Source organism: Camellia sinensis, chromosome 4 (genome assembly GCF_055761805.1).
Source record: "Camellia sinensis isolate YWXY chromosome 4, ASM5576180v1, whole genome shotgun sequence".
In the NCBI taxonomy this organism is placed as follows: domain Eukaryota; kingdom Viridiplantae; phylum Streptophyta; class Magnoliopsida; order Ericales; family Theaceae; genus Camellia; species Camellia sinensis.
The window spans coordinates 120,458,095-120,483,792 of NC_138964.1; the positions used below are offsets into that span (position 1 = coordinate 120,458,095).

The 25,698-nt window shown below is 39.5% G+C and overlaps 1 protein-coding gene across 2 annotated transcripts in view; it reads left to right on the plus strand.

Moving 5' to 3' along the window:
* Positions 1 to 25,698, plus strand: part of LOC114313835 (Molecular chaperone Hsp40/DnaJ family protein) — a 45,416-nt gene that overhangs the window by 10,895 nt on the left and 8,823 nt on the right. For both annotated transcript variants that reach the window (XM_082866094.1, XM_082866093.1), the window contains exons 3-5: positions 1,289 to 1,381; positions 2,543 to 2,664; positions 4,967 to 5,162. In XM_082866094.1, coding sequence (XP_082722220.1) covers positions 1,289 to 1,381; positions 2,543 to 2,664; positions 4,967 to 5,162 — 411 coding nt within the window. The remainder of the gene's footprint in view (positions 1 to 1,288; positions 1,382 to 2,542; positions 2,665 to 4,966; positions 5,163 to 25,698) is intronic.

The window sequence follows — 25,698 nt, forward strand, 5'->3', positions numbered from 1 at the left end:
GGGGTTATCAGTCATAGTAGTAGGTATAATGGAACTCTCACTCTTAGGTGTCTGAGAAGTAGTGGACTCACGGGTGGAATCTATCATAGATACTCTACTACCTAACCCTCTACAAAACTAGTGCCAATCACAAACTCAGAAGATGGTGGAGGAAGAGTAAGCACAATGACCACTAAAAAATCATATGAAATTTAAGAATACTTTTTTTTTTAAAAAAAAAAAGTTAATACGCCACAGAAGGCCTCCTAAAGAGAAAAGAAGGGCCCAGGTTTCCCTATAGGGACTGCTGCACTAAGTCAGACCAGCAAGGAGGCAGGTCAGCAGTTGGAGAACCCTCTGCAGTGGCTGGGGAAGCCTGCTGAGGGGAAAGGGAGCCTGGGTAAGGGTTGTCAGAAGCCTGGCTGTGGGGGTGAAGGGAGAAAGGAGAGAAGCTGTCTGGGTGAATGGAGGAAGGAGAGAGATTGTTGGTGTGTGTGGTAGGGTTGAAAAAAGGTGTCGGGTGATAGGGAGGAAGGAGGCAACTGTTTAGGGTAGTAGGGTATGGGTGGCTCTGATACCATGAAAGATTTAGAGAAGAGAAAGAGGTAGGGAATGAGTGAGACCTCATCCCTTTTTATATTAAGAATAAAGCATAATTACAAGGGTGCCATAAGGCATGAATTATGGGCCAACCCATTACATCAATCAAGGAATAGAAAACTAATCAAAATAATATATATGAATATAATTTCCTATTCTAACACTTAGTTCACGTCTTAACTTACAACATTCTTGTCCTGTATATATTTGGAAATCTTACAACTTTCATTAGTTTCAACTTTCAACATTCTTGTCCTGTTTATATGTGCTACAAGCTTACTGTTTCTTCTTTTCTGTAATGTAGTTGATGTCACCATTTTTTTTTAATACTAAAATCTGGATTATTTAGAATTCCATTGCTACATAACTCACCAGAGTATCGATCTCCACTTTATGCTAAAATCTGTGGTAACATTTTTGTTGTCTTCATATTTGGAAACACATGTAATTAGACACATTTATGTTAACACTTGTCTGCCAGAAATTGGTTGCTGATAGCATATCCTCTTAATCATTCTCAGCCATTAATTTACATGCATCCAACAACATTATGATTTGCAAAATAATATCATTTGGTCTTATGAAACAATACTATGCCATTGTTCTTTTTAGGATCATTCTATTGATGTGTGCTTTAAGTAAATTAGCTTAATTAGTTGTTCATATTAATCAAATTGTTCTTTTGAAATCTGAAGTATGATATTGTCAGGTGCTATCAGATGACAAAAAGCGGGCTTTGTATGATCAATATGGTGAAGCTGGGGTTAAAAGTACAGTAGGAGGACAAGCTGGTGCTTATACGGTACCTTTCTTGTTGCTGAATTTCCATTTTATGTATTTCCTATGGCAAAGAATTGAAGAGAAGTAACATATTTGAGGCAAAGATACTTTTCTATCAATGATGTCTCGCTAGCTGTCATCATGTCATGTATCGCATACTTTTGGCCTCATCTTTTGGGTTATAGTTTTCTCCCTTGGTCATCCAGTGCTGAACTTGAGAACTATCTAATCACCATAGCCATCAATCAGGTGCTATTTTATCTTTAAGAAAGAGAAATGGAAGATGGGAGGGTGAAAATATTAAATGAACCTCAATACCCTGAATTACTTGCAGAGAGACAATTATGTATAGATTGAACTGGCTCTTGGCGTGTGAAAAGCTATGGGGAGGCTTACATTGGCCACAATCTCGACTTCCCTACTCGTCACTGACCTCTGGTGTAGTAGTGCTGGCCTATTTTGTGAACACATTTCACTTTTTTTAACAATTTTCTTAGAATAACCGTATTTCTAGGTAAATCTTTGATATTATTGCTTAACAGTCAAATCCCTTTTTGTTATGCATACATATACTCTCTCCTGGAAGTCGCGGGGAAAAACATCTGCCAAAGTCGTACCTTCATGCTGCAGATTGCAGTGACATGCTTGTTTTATAAGAATATGAGCATTTGGATGTCTTTTTGGCCATTATAGAAGGCTCAAATTTTGTATGTATCTTTTTAAAAATTTGCCCCTTATTATTATTATTATTATTTTGGAATTTAAATGTATTATTGATACATAGTGAAAATGGCCTTCCAGAATAAAAATGTAAATTTAAAAGAGAACAGATTTATTTTTAATTATAGTGACTGGAATGTAGGAATGAATGGGGATCCCTATCAACATAAAAATGAAGAGTATATAATTAGAGTTTTCTCCTTTCTCTCCCTCAATAGATTTATCCAGTCTGATATGGTAATACAATGAGACTCAGACGTTGGAATGCAAGTGATGATTCACTTGTCCCCTTGTCCATTGGGGCCTCATAGTGGAAAGGACCTCTTAATTCCATGCTAATCACCTAAGTGGACCATTGGTTTTTGAAAACTATGTTGCAGTGCGAGATGCTACAATTGCATGATCATATGTTAACTACCACTTTGTATAATTTTAGCCAATAATAATTCTTATTTTATTGCAGACTAATCCTTTTGATCTGTTTGAGACATTCTTTGGGCCTAGCATGGGTGGTTTTTCGGGTATGGACCAGGCCGGATTCCGAACACGTCAACGTAGTACTGTTACTAAGGGCGAAGATATACGGTGAGTAAAAAATTTGACTTTAACCTTCAAACAATATATGGCTTCTTGAAACTAAATAAATAAATATATACTTTTTGACTAAATAAATATACTTTTTGGACTTTTTACGAAAAGATGTTCAAAAAAGTAGAGAGGTGATGTGACCCAAAAAAGATAAAAAAAAGTGCACTTTTGTAGGGGATTCCAAATAGTGCCTAACATTTTTGTTGAACTTATCTCGTACTTCATACATGGAGATTCCCTCTCCATGGAAAAGGAATGACAATATTAGTCATTTGTGATGATGGAATCTTTATCTTGTTGCTACAGTAAAAAGTTACCACTGATGGATTGTAGGTTGTCTCCATTGTATAGCTAAGTTGAGTTTCATAGCGTCTCATAATGTATGAAATTATGAGGTCAATGTACAACATCTCCTTTTGGTCATTGTGCTGTTCTAATTGCTTTGCATCTAATGTGGCCTAGGTATATATGGGCTATGGATCTGTATTTATTTGATCCTAAAATGATTGATTTCATTGTACAAGAAACTGCTTGAGTGTTTTTTTTTTTTTTTTTAAACTTCTGCTTAGAGTTCGTTGGGTTCTTCCCTTTGTTATACTGTGCATATGTCTTGCAAGTCTATGTTCATATGACGTTTAATTTTTAACTGCCTGCAGCTAATTCTTAGGAATGGGAACTTTACATTTCTAATCCTGACCACGTCGTATCTTTCTACTGTCTTTGTAAGTCAAGTTTTGATATGCTTCAAAATAAGGAAAAAAAATTAGCGATGTCGACCATTGTATCGGGATTTTGACGGAGATACCAATATTGACATTGTATAGCAATACAGTTTGAAATTCAACGGAATTTGGTAGCAGTAATGAGGCTTTGTGAAGCCTTAGTAGAAATAGTAATGTATAAAGTTCAGGGTTAAAGGCATGCTGGCTGATTATGTATGGATCATCAATCAATGTACTATCACAGATCTATTACTTCAACCATCGAAATTTCATGTCATACTCGTGGGATGAATTTGTTAAGAAAATTTTGAGCTGCCACCCATATCTGGAATTCATATTAGAAGGCAATTTATAGTAGAACTCCATTTATCTATCAAAATGCTGCCTTTTGCGATGATAAATGCTAATTTTCAAATTAAATTACCTATAGTTAACTAACAAACAGTACAGATACCAATCCAATAAAAATGTGATGTTTATGTTGTGTATGCATCTCTAGTACTTTCTTGGCAGATGGAAAATCCTTGAATTTTCACCATCTGCCTTCTTGGTTTTCTGAAGTTCTCTCCTTTTTGTTTTGGTCGGGTTGGTTTCTTAAATTTTTGTTTCACTTTTTTGCAATTTATTGGTCCTTTAGAAGAGAACGGCTATATTTTCTTCAGCTACTCCATCGCCATTGGTAGATGTGTGTATTCATTAGCTTGAGTTATTTGGACCTTGTATCTTGTTCCCCTTGAGCTTCAACCTTGTAGTTATGAATATGTTGTTTAATACAAGTACGTAACTGAAAGCCAATTTAGACTACACTTTCATGGAATTTAAGCTTATAGGTGAAGAATCTGTGCATGGTTTCTCAATTGTTCTATTATTGAGACATAATCATCAATTTACAATTTGCCTGTTATATGACTACATTTGTTCTCCGACTCATGTTATTTAAGTTCATTTGTTTTCTGTTTTAAAAAGCATTATGTTGAGTAATCTTTCCCTTTCATGTGGAGCATATATTATAGGCAGATATCAAGGATGCAAAATTACTTGTTCTTGTGGAGCTTAATATACAAATGGAAGACCTTTCCATTTTGAGAACTGACAGTGGAAAGTTGTATATAGCAAATATAAAGTGCTTGACAAGTTACTCCTTTGGAGCATAAACAACAAATTTTTCTAGGGTTAAGTACTTTAATGTCTGAGGAAAAAGAGGAGAGCAGGGCTGTTCCAAGTCCTTTGTTAATTCTACGAGATGACCTTATGTGTGTCGTTGATCTTCAGTAGTAATTATGTGCAAGTATGTAGCTCCTCTCTGATGCTGTGTACAAATTTAGGGATGAAAGAGATATGCACGATTGCCTGCTTTGAGTGGCTTATATCATATTCTGAATACATACAGTGATTATTAAAAGAAACTTACATTTCATATATTTTTATTAACAGTTAAAGCCTATGTTTCCCTCTATTCACTTAGGTTTACATGTTGCTTTTTTGCATGTAGTTGTTATGTTTGTATGCGGAATTCAATAGTCAAGTTTTACCATAGAAACTGGTAGAGTTGGCTTATGGTGTGAAATGTGTTTCAGTTATGATATGATTTTGGAATTTTCGGCGGCCATATTTGGAGCAGAAAAAGAATTCAAACTTTCACATCTTGAAACATGCGAAGTTTGCACTGGTACTGGAGCTAAGATAGGCTCCAAAATGAGGATATGCTCAACTTGTGGTGGTAGGGGTCAAGTTATGCGAACTGAACAAACACCATTTGGCTTGTTTTCACAGGTAATTTTGTAATATTTGTACTCGTCAAATGGGGGAAAAAATGGTACTGTTTGTGCCTTGCGACTTTTGATCAGTTGATTCAAATCTTACCTCCTGTATGATGCAGACGCTAAGATTTGAGAAACATACTCGATTTTGATTGATAAATATGGGAATGGAACTTGCAAAATTGTTGTTTTCACTGTAAATTGACCAAAGAACGGAAATGTGTAAAAAAACTGAACTGAAGCTTAAGGTCTGGATGCAGTTAACTGGGTATACGCGTCAATACATGTGCATGGTGTGATGGAATTTACAGTAAAATTTGGGTAAAGGTGGCATAGGGCTTGGCAGTTCTGATGCCTGCCTACTTTTCAATGGAGTACAGCTCTAGAATAGATGTGTTACAAAAGAAAATTGTGTATAATTGCCAAACTGATCCGATAAATAAAAATCTTGATGATGTGAAGTATTAAAGTTAATGAGGGTCAATGCTATTTGTTAAATATCTACTTTGGTAACAAATATTATCGACACTCATTAACATTAATACTTCACAACATCAAGCTTTTAATTTACATTGGTAACATGTGTAAATATCTTTTTTGTTAACATTTCTCTCAAATGGATTCGTTGTTCTTATCCCTAAGAAAGGGGATGTAGAAGATATTAGAGATTTTAGGTGTATTAGTCTTCTAGGAGGGGCATATAAGTTGTTGGCAAAGTTCTTGGCTATGAGAGTAAAGGCAATCACGAGCTTAGTAGTATCAAACTATCACAATGCCTTCATTGACGGCAGTCAAATTCTGATGTTGTTCAAGTAGCAAATGAGGTTCTTGATTCCAGATTGTGGAGAGGGAGCCGGGATTGATTTTTAAGCTGATTTGCTAAACATTGAAAAGCTTATAATCATGTGATTGGGGATTGCTTGCTTCATGTGATAGAGAAAATGGATTTTAGGGAGAGGTGGAGACGGATTAGCTTATGCATTATTTCTGTCAGGCTTTTGCTGTTGGTGAATGACTCTCTCTCACTCTCCAGATGTCTAGGGGATTGTGGCAAGGGGAACCTTTTGCTCTCCTCTTGATCTTAGTAATGGAAGTTTTGAGGAAAATAATAGGGTGGTTTTATGGAAGGTTTTTAGGTAGGGTCCTCCTTGGAGACTAGTTTGGTGATTTCTCACTTGCTTTTTGCTAACGACACTTGTTGGCGCATAAATTTCAACTAAATTTATGACACGTATAGAGTCTATGATAGGAAGGTTGTAGGTAATCACTTCCTAAAAAAGATCAATATGATCCGTTGAAGTACATAAATAAAACGACGTTGTATCTCAACAACGTTATTCAAGATACTCAAGTGAAACGTGGAGCCTACGAAAGATGACACCTGTAGAGCCTACAGTAAGGATACCACACAGGATGAAACCCCAAAGACCAATCTGGTTAATCAGATATACGATTAATCAGATATCGCTATTATTCAAAATTCAAATGGCACTATCATTCAATTTGAAATTTAAATTGAAGATGAGGCATTCCTATCACCTGATGGCCCTCTATAAATATGAGGACCATCACACAAGACGAGGGATCAGAAAATCAGAAGACTTAGAAAATATGAGGAAGAAGAACTCCGAAAATATGAGGAAGAAGGAATATATTCAAAACTTCTTATCTTACAAGACCAAATGACACTCCTTATATAGGAGATATTACAAGCATCATTATAACCCATTATATGCCACTTACATATTATATATTATCACTATCTACCACTATCATATTATATACATGCCACTATCTACCACCAACACCACTATCATATTATATACATGCCACTATCTTATTATATACATTAACACAAATTTCCAGCACTCCCCCTCAAGCTGGTTTGAAGATATCTTCCATAGCCAGCTTGCTAGTCAGCTTATCAAATTGCTTCTTATGTAGTCCCTTCGTTAGCACATCAGCTAATTGTTCACCTGTTGGAAGGTAAGTCATACAGATTATGCCAGCATTGATTTTCTCCTTGATGAAATGTTTATCCACTTCTATATGTTTTGTGCGATCATGTAGAACTGGATTATGAGCTATAGATATAGCTGCTTTGTTGTCACAATAGACCTTCATAGGTGTCGGGTGAGAAAGTTTTAATTCTTCAAGAATTCTTTTAATCCACATTACTTCACAAATTCCATGGGCAACAGCTCTGAACTCTGCTTCTGCACTACTTCTAGCTACCACATTCTGTTTTTTACTCCGCCATGTAACTAGGTTCCCACCTACAAAGGAGCAGTATCCGGATGTTGATCTCCTGTCTGTAACACTTCCTGCCCAGTCTGCATCTGTGTATACTTCAACTTGAAGATGTCCATGTTTCTTGAACAGTAAGCCTCTCCTTGGAGTTCCTTTCAAATATCTTAAGATCTTATAAACGGCCTCAAAGTGCTCTGCCCCTGGTGAGTGCATGAACTGACTTACCATGCTGACTGCAAAGGCAATATCAGGCCGCGTATGAGACAAGTAAATCAATTTCCCTACAAGTCGCTGATATTGTTCCCTCTCTTTGACTTCTTCAGCCTTAGCAGCTTGTAACTTCAAGTTAGGCTCGATCGGAGTCTCCACCATCTTACAACCAAGCATACCTGTTTCTCCAAGGAGATCAAGAACATATTTTCTCTGATTAACGAATATACCTTCCTTGGATCTTGCAAATTCCATTCCGAGGAAATACTTGAGGGCTCCCAGATCCTTAATGTGAAATTCTTTTGCGAGTTTCTCTTTGAGGGTTGCTAACTCTGTTTCATCATTACCAGTTAAAATGATGTCATCAACATAAACAATCAAAATTGCAATTTTACTGTTTTTTGAATGCTTGTAAAATATTGTGTGATCTGCTTGACTCTGCGAGAAGCCACAACTGATAACTGCCTTCCCAAAGCGTTCAAACCACGCTCTTGGTGATTGTTTGAGTCCGTATAATGACTTGTTCAATCTGCATACTCTGTCGCTTCCAAGTCTCTGCTCAAATCCCGGCGGTAGGCTCATGAACACCTCCTCTTTAAGATCACCATTGAGAAATGCATTTTTAATGTCAAGTTGATGTAGAGGCCAATCTGAATTTACTGCAAGAGATAACAGTACTCTGATGGAATTTATTTTAGCAACAGGAGCAAACGTCTCCTGATAGTCGATCCCATAAGTTTGAGTGAAGCCTTTAGCCACCAGTCTCGCCTTGTATCTCTCAACGCTTCCATCTGCGTTACATTTTATCGTAAACACCCATTTACACTCAACTGTTTTCTTGTCTTTGGGTAGATCAACTATCTCCCAAGTACCACTTCTCCTTAAAGCATTCATCTCCTCCATGACTGCTAATTTCCAATTCGGATCATCCAATGCTTCCTGTATATTCCTTGGAACAAACAAGTGTGAAATCCTAGATGTGAAAGCTCTATGGTTTTTAGACAGTCTTTGATAGGAGAGGTAATTTGCAATAGGATGTTTAATGCAATTTCGGACACCTTTCCTAATTGCTATAGGAACATCAAGGTCGGAAATAGAAGGAATAGGATTACCTAAAATTTCAATGCCAGAACTCGGGTGGACATTCGGGTCATTAGGATGGACATTCGGGTCATTATTCCTCAGATGAAATCGCTTCCTAGTATAAACCTGAAGCTCAGGATTTAGATCATTTTGTAGTACTTCTCCCCCTAAACAAGAATCTTCTTGACTAGGCACCATAGAACTTGGTTCTCCTAAGTGATCATTATCAGACAGATGTGGTTTTTGTGTAGGATAAATGACATTGGGGAGCGGGATAGAAATATCTCAAAAACGGTCTTCTACTCCACTTGTCTCCCCCTGAAGAGAAGTGTTGGGGAAATAGGATTTTGTTTCCACAAATGATACATCCATACTCACATGAAATTTCTTGGTTTGAGGATCGAAACACTTATACCCCTTTTTGTTTGAGAAATAACCCAAAAAAACACATTTTATAGCACGGGGGTCAAGTTTTGAACGAAATTGACTAGGAACATGAACATAGGCAGTACATCCAAAAACTTTGGCGGGTAAATCAGAAAACAACCTCGTGTCAGGAAAAAAAGTTTTGAGACAATCAAAAGGTGTTTTGTATGTTAACACCTTTGTAGGCATCCTGTTTATCAAATAAGAGGCTGTTAAAATTGCTTCACCCCATAAATATTTAGGAAGATGCATGTAAAACATTATAGCACGTGCTACTTCAAGTAGATGTTTATTTTTTCGTTCTGCAATGCCATTTTGTTGAGGGGTATCCCGACATGTAGATTGATGAAAAATCCCCTTTTTTTCCAAAAACTCACCCAACTGCTCTGTTCCATTATCAGAATGTAAAATACCAATTTTGGTTTGAAATTGGTTTTCAATCATATTGGAAAAATTTGTGAATAAATTTTTCACGTCAGATTTTTTATTCATCAAATAAATCCAACATAAACGGGTATGGTCATCAATAAATGTAACAAACCATCTTTTACCAGAAAGAGTAGTGATTTTAGAAGGGCCCCAAACATCACTATGAATCAAATAAAAAGGTTTGGAAGCCTGGTAAGGTTTTGGCAAATAAGTAGAGCGATGAAATTTTGCAAAAATGCAACTTTCACAATGAAAAGAAGAACAATCAATCCCTTTAAATAATTCTGGAAATAAATGTTTCAGATAAAGAAAACTAGGATGTCCTAGCCTATAGTGCCATAGCATTATTTTTTCTCGAACAGAGATTGAACTAGTACTATTAAAGCTCTGAGCTTTTTTATTACTAACAGGTACTTCATCAAAGTAGTAAAGACCTTCAAGCATCCTAGCACGCCCAATCATCATCCCCGAGTTCTGGTCCTGAAATTCACAATGGGATTCAAAAAATGTAACACGACAATTAGAATCCTTAGATAGTTTACTGACAGACAAAAGGTTACAGGCTAAGTTGGGGACGTGAAGAACAGCATTGAGATTAATTTTCTCAGTTAGTTTAATAAATCCTTTTCCTGCAATAGGTGAAAAACTACCATCGGCTATTCTGATTTTGTCATGACCAGAACAAGGGAAATAGGTACTAAATAAATGGGAAAAACTAGTCATGTGATCGGAGGCACCGGAATCTATGATCCACGGAGAGAAGTTTAGGCAAGAGAAGGCTTTAGGATTTCTACCTGTTTGTGCCAACAAAACACTAGGAGTACCGGATGAGGAGTTGGATTTTATCAGCTTTAAGAGTTGATCAATCTGCTCTTTGTTGAAGGGACCTGAATCGGCTTCATTAGCGGTAGGAAAGCCACGATTCTTCTCTCATTGTTTGCTGCTTTTCCAGTTGACAGGTTTGCCATGGATCTTCCAACACGTTTCGCGTGTATGGCGAGGCTTGTTGCAAAAATCACACCAGACCCGTGGCTTATCATCAAACCTGCGCTGGTAATTTGCAGCCTTGTTGGCCGCAACATCGCTAATTAAAGCAGAAATTTCAATTGATTCACCAGTACCTTTTTTCTTAAGCATGACGCTCCTTCGGCTCTCTTCCCTTCTGACTTCGGCAAATACTTCGCCAATGGATGGGAGAGGAGGTCTGCCAATAATTCTTCCTCGCACTTCATCGAACTCAATGTTGAGGCCGGCAAGAAACTTGTAAATACGGCTGTCTTCCACAGTTTTCTTGTGGTGGTTGCAGTCGTCAACCGATTTCCATTCGTATGTGTTGAAGATGTCAAGATCCTGCCACAACCTTTTCAACGAATTGAAATATTTGGTGACGGAATCATCTCCTTGACGAATCTCTCCCAACTTCAAAGTTAATTCGAAAACTTGAGATTGATTTCCTAGGTCAGAATACATCTGACTAACATTATCCCACAATTCTTGTGCAGTAGGATAGCACATGTAATTAGAGCTTATATCCTCCTCCATGGAATTGACCAACCGTGTCATAACCATGGAATTTTCAGCGTCCCAACTGTCGAACAGCGGATCATTAACAGCAGGAGCCTTCTTGTCACCAGTGATGTAACCGATCTTTCCTTGCCCACGGATATACATCCGGACAGATTGTGACCAGCGGAGAAAATTATCACCATTTAGGCGGATGGTGGTGATTTGGACAGAGTGAGAGTTTGACGTTTTCACCGGAATGGCAGCGGCAGGGGTTGAAGTGGTTTCGGACGTGACTTCCGACATGGCTATGACGGTTTTAGGGCTGCTGTGTTTTTTGTAGCTCTGATACCAACTTAGAAAATATGAAGAAGAAGAACTCCGAAAATATGAGGAAGAAGGAATATATTTCTGTTATATTCAAAACTTCTTATTTTACTAGACCAAATGACACTCCTTATATAGGAGATATTACAAACATCATTATAACCCATTATATGCCACTTACATATTATATATTACCACTATCTACCACTATCATATTATATACATGCCACTATCTACCACCAACACCACTATCATATTCTATACATGCCACTATCTACCACCAACACCACTATCATATTCTATACATGCCACTATCTACCACCAACACCACTATCATATGCCACTATCTTATTATATGCATTAACACAAATTTCCAGCATTATGGCTAAAATAGCCTATTTTGTTTTTTGTGGCTAAAATAGTCAAAAAAGCCTGCAAACCCACTTGCCAAACACAAGCTAACTACATCGGGAAGGAGCAATAGGTGGCCGACTATCATCCATTCTCTGAGGTGACGATGCTTCTAGAGCAATAGGTGAAGATGATGACCTAGCTCTAGAGTAAGAAGGCTTCTTCGTCTTTTGGTCTTTAATTGACATATCAAGTTTTCTCTTGTGTGAAGATTTCGGCTGGGTATGAGTAACATATTGGAGCACGGTAAAGGAAGTTCCCAACCACCAATTGGCATAAGGCATGGTTACGTGAGAAGTAGATTGGGAGCTTGGTAACTCCAATGAGACTTTTGTACCGTAGCGTAGCATATGGCGCCAGTTGTAATAAAATTTAGACCACTCAGAGGGCTGCCAACAAGATACATTAAGCGGTGTAGGGCACGCTTGAGCAAACCCAAATTGACGACCGTATTGGTTAGGGGAGTACGGTTCAGAGATAAAATTAAATCCCATTTTAAAAGTTAAAATCCCTTGCCTCAAAGATATAAGATAGCCAAGGTGGAAAGGTGATCCTTTCAGAGTCGACCAGAATGCCTGACGGTTCACCTTCATGGGTAAGAGCCCTAAACTGACACTCCGTACGATAGGTTAGGAGAGAGTCCACAAATGGAAATTTATCAGTAAAAAACTGGGCAGCCGATTAGTTTCCAATAAACCCAAGATATGACATGAAATGAATATCAGGAATCGAACAAATCAACTGAGGATCCCCATGAGAGTAAGTCTTAACAAAATATAGTGAAATCCATCCAAAAAGGTAATGCAAAGGACCCTAAATGTTTTCCTTCCCAGGTGAAGGTGATGATGCCATTTTACCAAGAGAATGATAGAGGTATGCAAGGACGGGGATGGCCAGACTAAATAAGGTTCCACCGGCCATTTGGGTGGCTGCATGAAAGGTAGTCGGACGAATTTCCCTGGAAGAGTGAGGGAAAACAAAACCGCCATTTTACCAAGAGAACGATAGAGGTATGCAAGGACGGGGATGGCCAGACTAAATAAGGTTCCACCGGCCATTTGGGTGGCTGCATGAAAGGTAGTCGGGCGAATTTCCCTGGAAGAGTGAGGGAAAACAAAACCGCTAAGCCAACTCGCCAAAAAACCAAAAAGATACACATTATCAGGGATTCTATCTTTTCGTCAAAAACCACTAGTCGAAGTTGAGGATTCGTCAATGAATTTGAAAGTCCAGTGGTTAAACTTCTTGGATTGAAAAGAGCTGGCATAAATGTTGAAAAACCCACGGCACGCCTTGGATGTCTGGGGCGAATATAAAACGTCATTGGAGGGGGTAAATTCTTCATAAAACTCGCCACGGATGGGGAGACTGCTAATGCGACGAAGGTCCCATAAAGAGATCCCAAGTTCACCGTAAATGGTGTGGAAAGTGTTGGTGTCGGGTGACCACCGCTCTAAGAATCCTTTGAGCAAGGCGACATTCCTAGCATAAGCAAATTGGGATACATAGATTGCAGCATAAATCCCACACTTCTTCAAAATAGGGGCAAATGTGAGGAGAACATCATTCAACCAAAAAATCCATATAAGGGATTGCAAATGGGTGGAGATGCTGCGGACGTTAAAAGAATTATCCCACCTTAATTTTTCATGTTTCATTCTCTTGAGAAGAGTATTAAATTCGGAGGTCTTTAGAAAATGGACGGAGGATTGAGACAGGGAATGAACCGATTGATTTGGAGTGCCCTTTCTCGAGAATCTCACAGCAGTTTCGAATTCCTGTATAGACCAAGTCTTCGGAAGCCGTATGTAAAGGAATGTAGGGGTCTAACTCGGTAGGTGACAATAAAGCAGTGATAGGTTTGTGCCGAATTATTTTCGGACCAGATTTATCCAATACATCTCTCTCGTCACGTCGAAGATATTTAAGTGTCTTTTCCATGCTTCCTAAAAAAGAGGTTAGTGAAGGCAAAATGTCATAATATAAAGAAATTGACGAAAGCCCCTTGTTAAGGAATCAAGCCGTTGGGGTGACGGACACGTTCAAGGACTCAAGCCATTGGGGTGAAGGACACATTCACTGCCAAGGATTCAAGCCGTTGGGGTGACGGACACAATCACTGTCAAGGACTCAAGCCATTGGGTTGACGGACAGAATCACTGCCAAGGACTCAAGCCATTAGGGCGATGGACACAATCACTGCCAAGGATTCAAGCCTTTGGGGTGACGGACACAATCAGTGCCAAGGATTCAAGCCTTTGGGGTGACGGACACAATCACTGCCAAGGATTCAAGCCATTGGGGTGACAGACACATTCACTGCCAAGGTTTCAAGCCGTTGGGGTGACGGACACATTCGCTACCAAGGTTTCAAGTCGTTGGGGTGAAGGACACGATCACTGCCAAGGATTCAAGCCGTTGGGTTGAAGGACACATTCACTGCCAAGGATTCAAGCCGTTAGGGTGACGGACACATTCAGTGCCAAGGTTTCAAGCCGTTGGGGTAAAGGACACAATCACTGCCAAGGTTTCAAGCCGTTGGGGTGAAGGATACATTCACTGCCAAGGATTCAAGCCCTTGGGGTGAATGACACATTCACTGCCAAGGATTCAAATCATTGGGGTGAAGGACACAATCACTGCCAAGGATTCAAGCCGTTGAGGTGAAGGACACAATCATTGCCAAGGTTTCAAGTTATTGGGGTGAAGGACACAATCACTACCAAAGATTCAACCCATTGGGGTGAAGGACACAATCATTGCCAAGGATTCAAGCCACTCATTGCCATTAGGCTAGAAGGGGCAATGATACCTGCAAACAAACTCTGACACCTTGCGTGTTGCCTGCAAAAGAGATAAAAAGACATGAAATAATTGTCAACCAAAAAAAAAAAAAAAAAAAATTAGTCATCATGATTCGTACAATTAAAATTCACTTGCACGAATCACGAGAGGGCAGGCCTTGATTAGCTTGGGATTTTGCTGTCATTTGTCAAAGGATACAAGCAACAGATTCTTTGGTCATAGCCACAAGTAAGGACTTTGTATACAGGTTGTTAAAAAAAAATCCGCTAAATAACACAGCAACAAACAGGTTGCTGTTGCAAAAAAAAAGTGCAGTTTCAGTCTTTACATGCTTGTCTTGACTTCAAAAAAGGGTTTTTGTTTGACTATTTGGGTTTGTGGTCTAGCAAAATGGGTTGTCTTTATTCATATGTTAAAATTGATGTATTATTGATTGTTGTATGTTATATATTACAAATGATGAGGGGCTCCTTATATAGGAGATGTAGGTGTAGTGGAGTAGGTGGTGGTAGGTGTAGTAGGTGGAGTAGGTGATGGTAGGTTTGGTGGTAGGTGTAGTAGGTGGAGTAGGTGATAGGTTTTAACAGCCCCCCGCAAACTCAAGGGGGATAAGAACTAACCAACTTGAGTTTGGAGAGAGTAACAAAACAAGAAAATAGACTAATACATAAAATAAAAGAGGATAGGAGACACTGTATGGTCGTGTCAGAAAGTCGATTGAAAGAGAGATCAACTAATGGCTAGGACCATTTATTGAAGTAATCCGATCATCGACAAAGTCGATTGAAAGAGAGATCAACTAATGGCTAGGACCACTTATTGAAGTAATCCGATCATCGACAAAGTCAATTGAAAGAGAAAAGTTATTTTTGCCACGAATTTAGCAGAGACATCCTTGACTATTCCTGGTGTCAAGTATGTAATTGATTCTGGCATGGTAAAGGAGCGCTGGTTTGATTCAAGTAGTGGTATGAATGTCCTAAGAGTTTCCTGGATCAGCCAAAGTTTTTTTCAGGTAATGGTCTTGATTGGAGAGACTGGTTCAGGGAAGAGCACACAGTTGGTTCAGTTTCTGGCTGATTCAGGACTTGGTGTTAGTGGTTCAATAGTATGCACCCAGCCCCGCAAAATTGCTGCTGTCTCTTTGGCAAAAAGGGTTGGTGAAGAAACCAACGGGTGTTATGAAGGTAATTCAATCATTTGTTATCCAACATATTCTCATGTTCAGGCATTCAAGTCCAAGGTAATATTTATGACTGACCACTGTTTACTTCAACATTACATGAACAATAAGAATCTGTCTGGAATTTCATGCATCATTATAGATGAAGCTCATGAAAGGAGCTTGAATACTGATCTCCTGTTGGCTCTGTTAAAAGAGTTACTTTGTCAGAGGGGTGATTTAAGGCTCATAATAATGTCTGCAACAGTTGATGCAAGCAAAATTTCGGATTACTTTTATGGTTGTGGAACCTTTCATGTGGTTGGGAGAAGCTTTCCTGTTGAAATCAATTATGTTCCAGGTGAATATGGAGGGACTTCTGACACTTTAAAATCCAGTTCTGGTAATTTAGCTCCTTATGTTTTTGATGTTGTTAAGATGGTTACTGAGATCCATAAATCAGAGAATGAAGGGGCTATTCTTGCCTTTTTGACTTCTCAGATGGAAGTTGACTGGGCTTGTGAAAATTTCCAGTCTCCCTCTGTTGTCTCGTTAGCTTTACATGGAAAACTATCCCATGAAGAGCAATGTCGTGTATTCCAGGACTACACTGGAAAGAGAAAAGTTAGCTTTTACAACGGTCCGGCATGACCCCATAAACTGTCCCGACATTGATTCCGGTTAGCTTTTCCAACGGTCCGGCATGACCACATAAAACTGTCTCGACATTGATTCCGGTTAGCTTCTGCATCGGTCCGGTGTGACCTCGTCAACTGTCCAGACTTTATCTGCTACAACGGTCTGCCACAACCATCCAGTGTCCTCTACAGCGTTATGACACAACCATCTAGTGTCTTCACCAACGGTCTGACACTGGATGGTTGTGTCATAACGTTGTAGAGGACACTGGATGGTTGTGGCAGACCGTTGTAGCAGATAAAGTCTGGACAGTTGACGAGGTCACACCGGACCGATGGAGAAGCTAACCGGAATCAATGTCAGGACAGTTTTATGTGGTCATGCCGGACCGTTGGAAAAGCTAACCGGAATCAATGTCGGGACAGTTTATGGGGTCATGCCGGACCGTTGTAAAAGCTAACTTTTCTCTTTCCAGGGTATTCCTGGAATACACGACATTGCTCTTCATGGGATAGTTTTCCATGTAAAGCTAACGAGACAACAGAGGGAGACTGGAAATTTTCACGAGCCCAGTCAACTTCCATATGAGAAGTCAAAAAGGCAAGAATAGCCCCTTCATTCTCTGATTTATGGATCTCAGTAACCATCTTAACAACATCAAAAACATATGGAGCTAAATTACCAGAACTGGATTTTAAAGTGCCAGAAGTCCCTCCATATTCACCTGGAACATAATTGATGTATTATTGATTGTTGTATGTTATATATTACAAATGGTGAGGGGCTCCTTATATAGGAGATGTAGGTGTAGTGGAGTAGGTGGTGGTAGGTGGAGTAGGTGATGGTAGGTGGAGTGGGAAACACGGAGGCAACACTGTCAATGGCCGCCCAGGACGGAGGCAAGAAGAAAAGACCGGCGGAATAGGCGAAGAAGTGAGGTCGGTGGGTGGCCGGCTGCAGAAAAGAAAACAAATCTTTGGGTGTTGTGTTTTGGTTGGTTGTTTGTGGCTTTTTTTTTTTTTTTTTTTGTGTGTGTGTGTGTGTGTGTGTGTAAAATTGTGATCGGGGTTGATCCCTGAGATGAATAAAAGATGGTTTGGTGTGCAAAGCTATATGGTATGAATGGAATTTGAAAAAGATTAAAAATAATGTGAAAGAAAAATAAAGAAAGAAATAATAAGAATAAATTTGAAATCAAAATGAAAGATGGGGAAAATAAGGAAAGTGGTTCACGTGGTTTCATGTCCCACTGTTTTGTGAAAATCGGTAATGGGGTTCGGTATATATATATATATATATTTTTTGGGGTTAATAATAATAATAATAATAATAATAATAATAATAATAATAATAATAACAATAATATATTAAGGAGGAAAGCATGTGCGCTGGTGGGTTGGAAAGTGAAAAAAATGAGAGAGAGAGAGTGGGGTACATGATGATGATGATAAAATGAAAAAAAAAAATTGGTTGTGTGTAAGGCGGTGGCTTTAGTCAAAAAAGTGAAAACTTTCCATTGAGATAGCATCTGAGCAAGCTAAGATAAACCCATGTGAGTGGAGTACTTGGAGCTTGTGAAAAAAAAGATCAACTGTGTCAAACCAGACCCAAAAGTCCCACCGGCTTCGACCATGCCAGAAATGACTCCGAGAGATCGGCGAGAAATGAAGGGGATGATGCCGAAGGTGGCTCCGCAGGCGGCCTGAGCGCCGGCGGAGAAGAGGATCATCATGGAGATGGCGATCTTCGCACAAACAAACACAGAGAGAGAGAGAGTGCGAGATGAAGACGATTTTGTCGTCGGAGACCATGGACATCCCAGATGGGGTGAAGATCAAAGTGAAGGCGAAGATGATCGAAGTGGAGGGACCTAGAGGGAAGCTGACTCGCAATTTCAAGCATCTGAACCTGGATTTCCAGCTGATCACAGATGAGGAAACAGGGAAGAAGAAGAGTCCGCCGAGTGTTTGGAGGATCCAGAGGGTCCATAGGCGGCCTCTCATGCCGAAGAATCTGGCGGAGTAGTCGGAAGCGAAGCCGCCGAAGGGGCGGGCGATGAGGTTGGCCATGCCGAAGGTGGCTGCGATGGTGCCGGCAGTGTGTGTGTGTCCAGCTGTTGATCAGAGTGAAGGGACTGCAGCGACGGGTTAAGGTCAACAGTGGTGGTAGATGAAGACAACCGAGACGGTGGTGTATGGGAGGACAACAGTGAGAGGAGGGGCAGTGGTGGTGGACTCGAATAAATTTCAAGGTATGCGTAGAAAATTCTAGCGGATTAGGTTGAGGTCCGGCGGGCGGCCAAGGCGAGGTTGTTGCCAGCCAGTGAAGCGAAAAATAATAAGTGCTTAACCTTGCTCTGATACCATGTTAAAATTGATGTATTATTGATTGTTGTATGTTATATATTACAAATGGTGAGGGGCTCCTAATATAGGAGAGGTAGGTGTAGTGGAGTAGGTGGTGGTAGGTGTAGTAGGTGATGGTAGGTTTGGTGGTAGGTGGAGTAGGTGATAGGTTTTAACATCATATCTAGGCCATATCTGCTAAACAAACATGACAGCAGGTTATACACATAATAAATTTTTTGCGCTTGAATGTAGAAAAAAGTTTTACAAAAAAAAGCGGTTCATATGAGTTATAAAAAGGCTCATGGAGAAAAAATTTATACTGGAAGGAAAAATGGGTTCATGCAGATTATTTATGTGTTAAAAAAAAAAGAAGGGCTCTTGTAGAAAGAAATTCTGCTATAGGGCTAAGTAAAAAAAGGTCTCAGCTTCATTAAAAAAAACAAAAAAAGAGAAGAAGAAAGGTGAGGAGTCTCATAAATAAAAGACTCTTGCAAAAGAAGTGGGGGCAGGTTTGGCTTTATATGGAATAAATCTGAGAGGGAAGAAGCCCACAAAAGAAAAGCCCAGTTAAACTTTTGGGCCTTACCCATAAAAAAGTCCACGGACTATAAGGAACCCATAAAAAAAGGCACATGTGAAAAAAATAAAAAAATAAATAAAAGAGGTTGCTGCTGTAAAATATATATGTATATGCAGCTAAAATGGATATATATATATATCCGCCTTGTGATTGGGATAATTTTCCTCTACCCAATCAACAACTATGGGATTTACTTGTTCTCTTCTCTCACAGGACTGGATATATCCAGTTGATTTTATTTTTTATTTTTTTTTGCCAGAAGGATTTGGAAGGCAGAAGTGACAGCTCTTCCTCCTCCTCCTCCTCCTCCCCCACAAGGATATCGTGGTCAGCTATGTTAGCACTAACTACCAGCCAAAACTATCAAAGAAGCTTATAGCAGCACAAAATCTTTGCTGGACCCATGACTGGAAATCTACCTGGAAAACATATTTTCATGTTTGCCAAACAACCCAAGTGCGCAAGACAAAGAAAGAGCAGTTCTATTTACGCCGACAGTTATATATATAAAAAATAAATATATATATTCATAAACCTACAGGTTTCAGCTCCACCAAAACCAGTATGGTCATGTTGGTCTCAGGTTCTTTAGGCCATTTAAAAACATATATATAACAGAGTTTGCCAAATAGCATAGCAACAAACAGATTGATGCTATAAAATAAAAAAAGGAAGAAGAAGATCTTGTGAAAGTTAAAGCACAGGGAAAAGAAGTTGTTTGGTCTTAAAGAAAGAAATTTTTTTTGCTTACATGGTTGTCCTGATTTCAAGAACTAAGTGAATTTATGGGCTAGCAAAATAGGTTGTTTTTTTTAAGGCCATATATTTGGCAGTTTTTGAAGTCTTTGTTTGCTCTCATGTTTTTTAAAAAGCTGGCAGCAAGAAAAATATAGTCTACACGCATATACACACACACACATAAATATATATATATATATATATATATATATGCTGCTAAATAACACAGCAACAAATAGGTTTTTGCTGTACAGGAAAAAAAAAAATGTTCATTCTGCTGAAAGAAGCAAAGCAAACCTGATATGAGGGGAGTAGAGGGTAATCTTTTGTATCCTCAAAGAGCAATTGCTGCTGGAAAGATACTAAAATAATGAAGACCTAATATGCACCACAAAATTTGCAGAGAAAAAAAGAGAGGTTGCTGGAAACAATCTACTCGGAGGAAGAAAGCTACAGGGAAAATATATGGGCTGTTTGCATGGATAGGTGTCATATAAGCAAAAAAAATTCTTGCTTAAGAAAGGAGGTAGTGGTCTCCTAAAATACTTCAAAGAAGCAAGAGTTTAGGTAGGATTTGAAATACTAAGTAAGAGTTTGTGTAGGATTAGAAATCCTACCAATGCCAATCCATCCTATTCCATTTAGACAAACCCCTAAAATATATATACATATCTGTTGTAAAAAAAATCCTTAAAATAATAAATGGCAAGTTGGAGGCCCACAAAAGAAAAGGTCCAATTAAAAAATGGTGGCCTAGAAAAAAAAAATCTGCTGTAAAAATGGTGGCAAGTTGGAGGCCCACAAAAGGAAAGGCCCAATTAAAAAAAATGGTGGCCTAGAAAAGGAAAGGTCTATGATGGTCTAGAAAAATCCATGATGGCTTAGAAAAAATCTACTGTAAAAAAAATGGTGGCAAGTTGGAGGCCCACAAAAGAAAATGCCTAATTAAAAAAATGGTGGCCTAGAAAAGGAAAGGTCTATGATGGTCTAGAAAAATCCACGATGGCCTAGAAAAAAAAATCTACTGTAAAAAAATGGTAGCAAGTTGGAGGCCCACAAAAGGAAATGTCCAATTAAATCTTGGACCTTACTCATGACCCTTCAAAAAAAATAAAATAAATAAAATAAAATAAAATTAAGTCCACAAAAAGGACCCATGCAACAAAAGTAAAAGGGCTCATGAAAAAAAGAGCCCATGGACTATAAGGAGCGGTCAACCCAAAAGAAAAAAAAAAGGAAGGCCAAGGACCAAAGCAAAGAAATAATCCCATTCAAGATCTAAAGATCATCCAGATAAAAGTGCCAAATTGTCGTGACTCGCACAGTTAAGAAAATTCACTTGTGCAAGTCACGAGGGGCATTTGTTGGCACATAAATTTCAACTAAATTTATGACACGTATAGAGTCTATGATAGGAAGGTTGTAGGTAATCACTTCCTAAAAAAGATCAATATGATCCGTTGAAGTACATAAATAAAACGACGTTGTATCTCAACAACGTTATTCAAGATACTCAAGTGACACGTGGAGCCTACGAAAGATGACACTTGTAGAGCCTACAGTAAGGACACCACGCAGGATGAAACCCCAAAGATCAATCTGGTTAATCAGATAGCACTATTATTCAAAATTCAAATGGCGCTATCATTCAATTTGAAATTTAAATTGAAGATGAGGCATTCCTATCACCTGATGGCCCTCTATAAATATGAGGATCATCACACAAGACGAGGGATCAGAAAATCAGAATTAAAAAGATCAGAGGGAGAGAGAAAAAAAGAAATTGAGAGCTAAAGAAGTCGTCACAAGAAAGAAGAGAAGCCTAGAGAACTCAAGAGCCTACGCTAATGGCGATGAATTGGTAAAGGGTTCTAAACCCAAGAATTGTATTTTGTATTCGAGGGTTCAAAACCCATAACAATTTCAATAAAATATTTGTTTTTCTTAAATTGTCTTTTGTTGTTTATTTTGTTCTTCATTAATCGGAGGTTTCATTGTATAAAAGAACCTGCTATTCAAATAATCAACATTGTTTTGTCCAAAAAACTAAACAGTGGACATTTGTAACATAAAATTTTGAAATGTGTTGAAACACTTCATGTTTTAAAATTTGTGTCTACAACACTACTATTTTTTGTGGGGTAATCTGAAGCAGTCTGGTTATCTGTGGTGTGTTTTTCTCTGTTTTGAGGCAGTGTTGGGGCTAAAGGTGAATTTGATGAAGTAAAAGCTTGCTTCAATTTGTGAGGTCCCGAACATAGATATTTTAGCCTCCATTCTTGTTTGTGGTTTGGGGTTTTTTCCAACCACTTGTTTGGGGTTAACCCTTGTCTCTTCCTTCAAATCCACTTCTGTTTGGGATGGGGTTGTTGAATGGTTCCGAAGGAGCTGTCAGGGTTAGGCTGGAAGAATTGAAAGGAGGCATTGTCGTGCCTGCCTACTTGTTACATGTCGTTATTTGTTAAAACCTATCACCTACTTCACCCACTTAAACCTACTCCACTAAACCTAACCCACTACACCACTACCACCTCACCTACTCCACTAAACCTAACCCACTACACCACTACCACCTCCACTTCACCTACTCCTTACCTACTACACACTCACCCTCTTCTATATATAGGAATCATGAATCATTGTAATATATATAACATTACATCAATCAATAATACATCAATTCTAACATGGTATCAGAGCTATAAGATTTAGGCCTATATTTCTTTCTCGCCGGCGGGCAGTCGGCCGGCAATCTTGCCTTCGCTGCCCGCTGGAGTTTTCTACACATACTCACTTGACGATCTGCGTTGATTCATGATCAGACAGTCCAATTTTGTTCCTGCCCCTTTGTTTCTGCCGCCACCGAGCTCGCCGGAGAACTCCGCCATGCTGCTCTCGCTCAGTCACCGGAGAACTCTTCTGCTCAATCCTTAATGGTGTTGTCATAGCTACACGAGACCAACAAATCTAAGCCCTCTGCTGCAATATCTCTTGCATTCTAAGCCCGGCTGAGAGAGACGGGATAATTCATTTAGGAGCTGCTGTTGTTGCACATCAAAATCTGGCAACAAATCTAAGCCCTCTGCTGCAATATCTCTTGCATTTAAAGATGATCACAAGCGACTTGACTGAAAATGAACTGCTGTGTATGTGTTGTGGCTCTGTGTGAATGTGTGCATGAACTGCTGTGTGTTGTGTGTGGAGAACCAACCCGAGAGAGAGAAGTTGGGTGGGTTTCTCTTCTCTAAACCATGCTCCACAAGCTGTTAAAGCTCCAAACACCAAACACCCACCTTTATTTTAATATTTCCACCCATTTATTTTAAACTTTTCTTCCACCAACCCACCAACCCACTGATTTTATATTTTATTTTATCACCCATCATTTCTTTTCACTTTTTCTTCCCACCACTTTCAATCAACTTGTCTTGCATAGCGGGAAGATTGATAAAGAAAAATATTCCAATACAACAAAGCACACCCATTCTTCTTTTATTTATTTAATCACACTCACCAAGTTTGTTTCACTCTCATTATCACATCCATACACACCGGTATCATGTTGTCTTCAACTTTCTTTTATTTATCATTTTAAAATACACCCTTATCATGTTGTTCCCCCTTTTAAGATAAAAAAAAAAAAAAAAAAAAAATATTTTACAAACTTGTCATTTCTTCATGCCGGGGATCAACCCCGATCAACATTTTACACCCAAAAAAAAAAAAAACCCACACAAAACAACCACATTCACAGGCGGGGATTTTCTTCTCTACTCTGCCGCCGGTCTCTTCTTCTTGCCTCCGTCCTGGGCGGCCCTTGACAGTGTTGCCTCCGTGTTTCCCACTCCACCGAGCACGTTCACTCCCCCATACTCCTCCACTGCAGTGTATGGCGGACCTCCAAATCGGAACATCACGGTGGCCTTCCGCTTCAGCTCCTTGTTTTCCGCCTTTAGCACACTTATCTCTGCTCGCGCATCCTTATACATGTGTTGGAGCAGAGCCAGTTGGGCGTTTAACTGCTGCACCTCATTTGTCCTACTCTGCAGCCGGTGTGACAAGTTTGTGACCGCCGTCATGGTTTCCACACATGACTTCAAAGTATACTGATTGGCTTCAATATCAGTTTGCACCGCCATTTTTTGCTCCACCGACCGCATCGGAAAGTTCAACGGAGCAAAACCAGAGGCGCTTGGTTGAGGTTCACTGGCCACCGCACCAGTTATCTCTCTTGTTGACTCGTTGAGGTCGGGAAAGAGAGTGAGCAGACCACGGGACGAAGAGGCCATATTCTGGGTAGCTGAACGGGAAGACGAGGCCATGTTATGGGTTGCTGAGTGTTTCAGAGAAGGGTTGGTTACAGAATGGCAACAGAGTGTTCCAGAATCTCTTTCTCAGAAACGGAAGAGTTTTTTCAAAGGATTTTCGGCGGTTTCAAACTGGTTTGCACAGCCTCCGCCTCAACCTTGGTTAAATAGCCGAGGCAGACACGCGCATCATGCGCCTCTCGGCGCTCGCCGACAACATGGGCGCGCCTTTTGATGGCCCGTCTTTTGATGGCACGCCTTTTGATGGCACGCCTTTTTATGGATTGGGCACGCCTTTTGATGGCACGCCTTTTTTGACAGATTGGGCACACCTTTTGAGGGTGCGACTTTTTAGGGGTCCGACAAGACTCTGTAAAATGTCCCGACATTGATTCCGGTTAGCTCCTTCATGGGTCCGACAAGACTCTGTAAACTGTCCCGACATTGATTTCGGTTAGTTTCTACAAGGGTCCAGCAAGACTCCGTAAACTGTCACAACAACTATCACAACATTGTCTGTTACAACGGTCCGTCATGACCCCATAAACTGTCTTCTACATCGGTCTGACACAATCATCCAGTGTCCTCTACAACGTTATGACACCACCATACAGTGTCTTCACCATCGGTCTGACACGACCATACAGTGTCTCCTATCCTCTTTTCTTTTATGTATTCGTCTATTTTCTTGTTTTGTTACTCTCTCCAAACTCAAGTTGGCTAGTTCCTATCCCCCTTGAGTTTGCGGGGGGCTGTTAAAACCTATCACCTACTTCACCCACTTAAACCTACTCCACTAAACCTAACCCACTACACCACTACCACCTCACCTACTCCACTAAACCTAACCCACTACACCACTACCACCTCCACTTCACCTACTCCTTACCTACTACACACTCACCCTCTTCTATATATAGGAATCATGAATCATTGTAATATATATAACATTACATCAATCAATAATACATCAATTCTAACATTATTTCATTATCCCAATCTTTTTTCCTCAGAGGTTAGAGAAACTTCTGCATGTCTACTACCCACATACTTCAGTAGAGGTGAACATGCCTCAAGGGAAAGGGTTGTGAAAAGGGATCAGAAAAATTGGGAGGATTTTGTGTCATTATCAAATTAAGAGTTGGCATTAGTGACTAGGTAAAATTTTGGAGGCATAGGTGGTGTGGGGGCAGAATACCTTTGAAAGTTCATTCCTAGCTATCTTCCGGTTGGCTAGAAATAAGGAGGCTACTGTGACATGATTATATGAATAGGGAAGACAATCATACTGTTTGGGATATCGCGTTTTGAGGAGACGCGTGCAGGATTGG